The 3,296-nt window shown below is 26.9% G+C and overlaps 2 protein-coding genes across 3 annotated transcripts in view; both read left to right on the forward strand.

Moving 5' to 3' along the window:
• LOC108570322 overlaps positions 1-3,296 on the forward strand; it is a 6,365-nt gene that overhangs the window by 2,661 nt on the left and 408 nt on the right. Inside the window, exon 4 of one of the 2 annotated variants that reach the window (XM_017932162.1) lies at positions 3,009-3,103. In XM_017932162.1, coding sequence (XP_017787651.1) covers positions 3,009-3,040 — 32 coding nt within the window. In that variant the 3' untranslated portion in view covers positions 3,041-3,103. Of the gene's footprint in view, positions 1-3,008; positions 3,209-3,296 lie in introns of those variants that run through there. The other variant, XM_017932163.1, reaches the window with a different exon arrangement.
• LOC108570299 (ankyrin repeat domain-containing protein 39-like) overlaps positions 67-3,296 on the forward strand; it is a 5,604-nt gene continuing 2,374 nt past the window's right edge. The window contains exon 1 of the mRNA XM_017932138.1: positions 67-93. The gene's annotated coding sequence lies outside the window, so the exon portion shown is untranslated. The remainder of the gene's footprint in view (positions 94-3,296) is intronic.

A 3,296-nucleotide genomic window follows, 5' to 3' on the forward strand; every position in this document is an offset into this window, starting at 1 on the left:
GCTTATTCGTTTCGTACTTATCTGTTAGGGTTCTCTGCTTATGAAATCTTGCGTGTGGTTTAGGTTACAATTTTGATATTTTCTATAAGACAGGTATCTAGTATAAATTTGAGACTAAAATTATTACATTCTATTAAATTACATGCAATTCTAATTCATCCAACAAATTACGACGAACTATAGAATAATTCAAGATATTTATTATCTACATTATCTTATAAAATTGATAAGAAAAGTTTTCTTTTTATAAAGGTTATGTGTAGTAATGATTGACGGTTTAATTTAATGCTGGATATGGGATTAGATTAATTTACATTAAATAATAATTATTTTATTTGGTCGTGGCATATTCGTACAAAACTTTCGCCGTTGTATAACACTGAGAGCATTCGTGCGTGAAATAACGGACATTATAATAAACGTTGACAATGTCTCTTTGATAATATGTTAGAAAAAAGTAATTGTCATACTCTGATTATATGTTATTCATTATCAAACTGTTCGTTATAACGTCCGTTTTCTAAACGCATGTGTGTTCTTGGCCAGTTAATATTAACAGTTCTCATCAACATTACGAACTTCTATTGATTTTTGTGTGCGCAAAATTTCAATTACATACAATTTACTTTTACAAATTTGTTAAACTTCAAATGATAAAAGTGATTTTGAAAAATTATATTTGATTGTTTCAGTACGTTCAATAGGAGCATTATTTAAACAATTTATACATTTGGGCATTTACTTCTTACACATTAAGTGAACATTGAAAAGTGTAATGTGTATATTTATTAGTTTTGACATAAACAGTATATTTTACAGTGTTTTATAAAATTACAAAAATTATAGTTAAAATTTTGATGCTGTGCTAATAGTGTATTTTTGAATAAAACTTAATTTTTACATTTGTTTAATTGCATGGACAATATATGCTTGGTTCTGATTCCGTACAATAAACAACAATATATAAAGTACCAAAATTTATATTTTTATTAGGATAAATGATATATACATTATATATAAAACATATAGTAAAAGAAAAAGTGTATATAATATAATTATAACAAACCATGGAAAAGAAATGTGGAATTGTGTGGAATTATTACAATAAGAAGATGCTAGACTCTAAAGTGATTGCAGTTTGTAAATTTTGTAATCAGTTATATATTCAAAATGCTACTCTTATGGAACGTATGAAACGACACTTGGAGAAATGTCCAAAATGTCGAGAAGATATCAGACAGCAATTCATACAAGTAGCACATAGCAAACAATATAAAACTAGTAACATTGACAAGAAAATTAATGATGGATGGCTAAAACAAGAATCTTCAGTTGATCAGAATACAAACATACAGTTAGAAGATTTAGATGATTGGAATTATAAAAATCAATTACATTTAACTGAAACATCTAATGCAATTCAACAAAACATGGTTTTGGTAATGAAAAATAATGAACAGAATTGGGTAAATCAAGATAATGGCATTGAAAATAATGATACAGATATAAGTTCAGACAGTCAAAAGTGAAGAACATATCAGAATGATACAGGTACAAGTTCAGACAGTCAAAAGTGGAAAACAAATCAGAATGATACAGATACAAGTTCAGACAGTCAAATGTGGAAAACAAATCAGAATGATACAAGGATTGTTGCATCTGGTAATTTGAAAAACACATTTATGAAACATATAAATCTTTATTTTACTCTAGAGTTACTATTAGATTAGGTAAGAATATACAGCTAGATTCCAAATAGTTATTTGAAATGAGTTTCTAAGGTGCTTTTAACCATTTTACATAGCTGGACCTCAAGCACGGTCAAGTTTAGTTCACCAAAGAAAATCATATAATCCTAGAAGATTACCACAGTGGCCAGTTTCATCTACACACACATCTGATTGTTCACCTTTACAAAACAAAATATACCAAGAACAATTATTAGAAAGACGTGCCTTAAGGAAATCTGCAGAATTGGAAGTGCAATGTAAAGCATTAGAACTACAAAAATTTCAATGGGAGTATGAAAGAGATAAACTTCAAACTGAAGTTCGTTGGGCTCATGAAACTCGTATGATGCAACTTAAAGAGGAACGAGAAAAACAATTGACTGATTACAGTAGAATAAAAACAGTTTCACATGTTACATAATTAACTATAAATTACTTATTGACAATGAGTAATATTAACATATGCTTACATAATAGATAATTTTTATACTCAAGATTATCCTTAATTTTAAAAGATATTAAATAGATGATTAAAAGAGTGCAAAAGAATATATTGCCTATTTAGAATAAAATATGATTTACTTTTTATGTTCGTAAAAAGCGTCTTTGGTACTTTTTATTCACAATATTTTGGTACGTTTCATTCTAATATAAAATATGTAAATGCATAAATTACTATAAAGTGTTTTTGAGTAATATAAATTTTGTGTACTGCATTGAAAGACAAAATTTTTGTCTGACTTAGGTTAGAAATATATTTTAACAAAACTTCTTCTGTATTTTGATTCAATTTTTTGTATAAATAACATACATATATAATAGCATGTTCTTTCCTCTATTATAATGACAAAATTAAATCATAAATTTATGAAATTATATTTACTTTTTTATTTATTACATTAAATGTAATGTTACAGTTTTATTAGAACATAAGAACAAATATTACTTTAAAAAACTGAGGTAATATTGTTTATCATTTTAATTGCGAAAATTGGATTTCTTATTATTTAAATAAAGAATGAATAGAAGAATGATAAATATGGAAATATTGGTACTCTTATCAACAATTAAGAGATTAAATAAATGTTTAATAATCAAATTAGGTATAATTATAAGTTATATTACTAGCTTATATAAAGACATGTTTTTTAAAATTCTAAATAGTAAGATTTTTCTGTTTAGAAGAGGACGCAATTGCGAAACATGTTTATATTTTTTCCGATAGGATTCTAGGCGCAACATTTTTCTTTTAACAGAAGGTATAACAACTACTTTTAGCCCAAGAATGTCGCAATCCGGGAATGCAATGATCGGAAAATTAGATATAAACGATGAGAAATATTATTATGTTGGCGTTAAAGCCTCGCCATTTGCGTCCGATTGTATTGTCTTTGGTTTAAATTCGGACGAAATTTTGGCTCTCTCTAAGCGCTTTCCAAACTCCGGAACAGATGTGGTCAACGGCGTTATGATTAAAGGTTAATATTGTACACTTTTTACATTTTTTCACGAAATAACCGTGCGGTTACAAAGTGAATTATGAAATTTTTTTTCAACAAAATCTTT

The sequence above is a fragment of the Habropoda laboriosa genome, unplaced genomic scaffold (assembly GCF_001263275.1).
Source record: "Habropoda laboriosa isolate 0110345459 unplaced genomic scaffold, ASM126327v1 scaffold68, whole genome shotgun sequence".
Lineage (NCBI taxonomy): Eukaryota > Metazoa > Arthropoda > Insecta > Hymenoptera > Apidae > Habropoda > Habropoda laboriosa.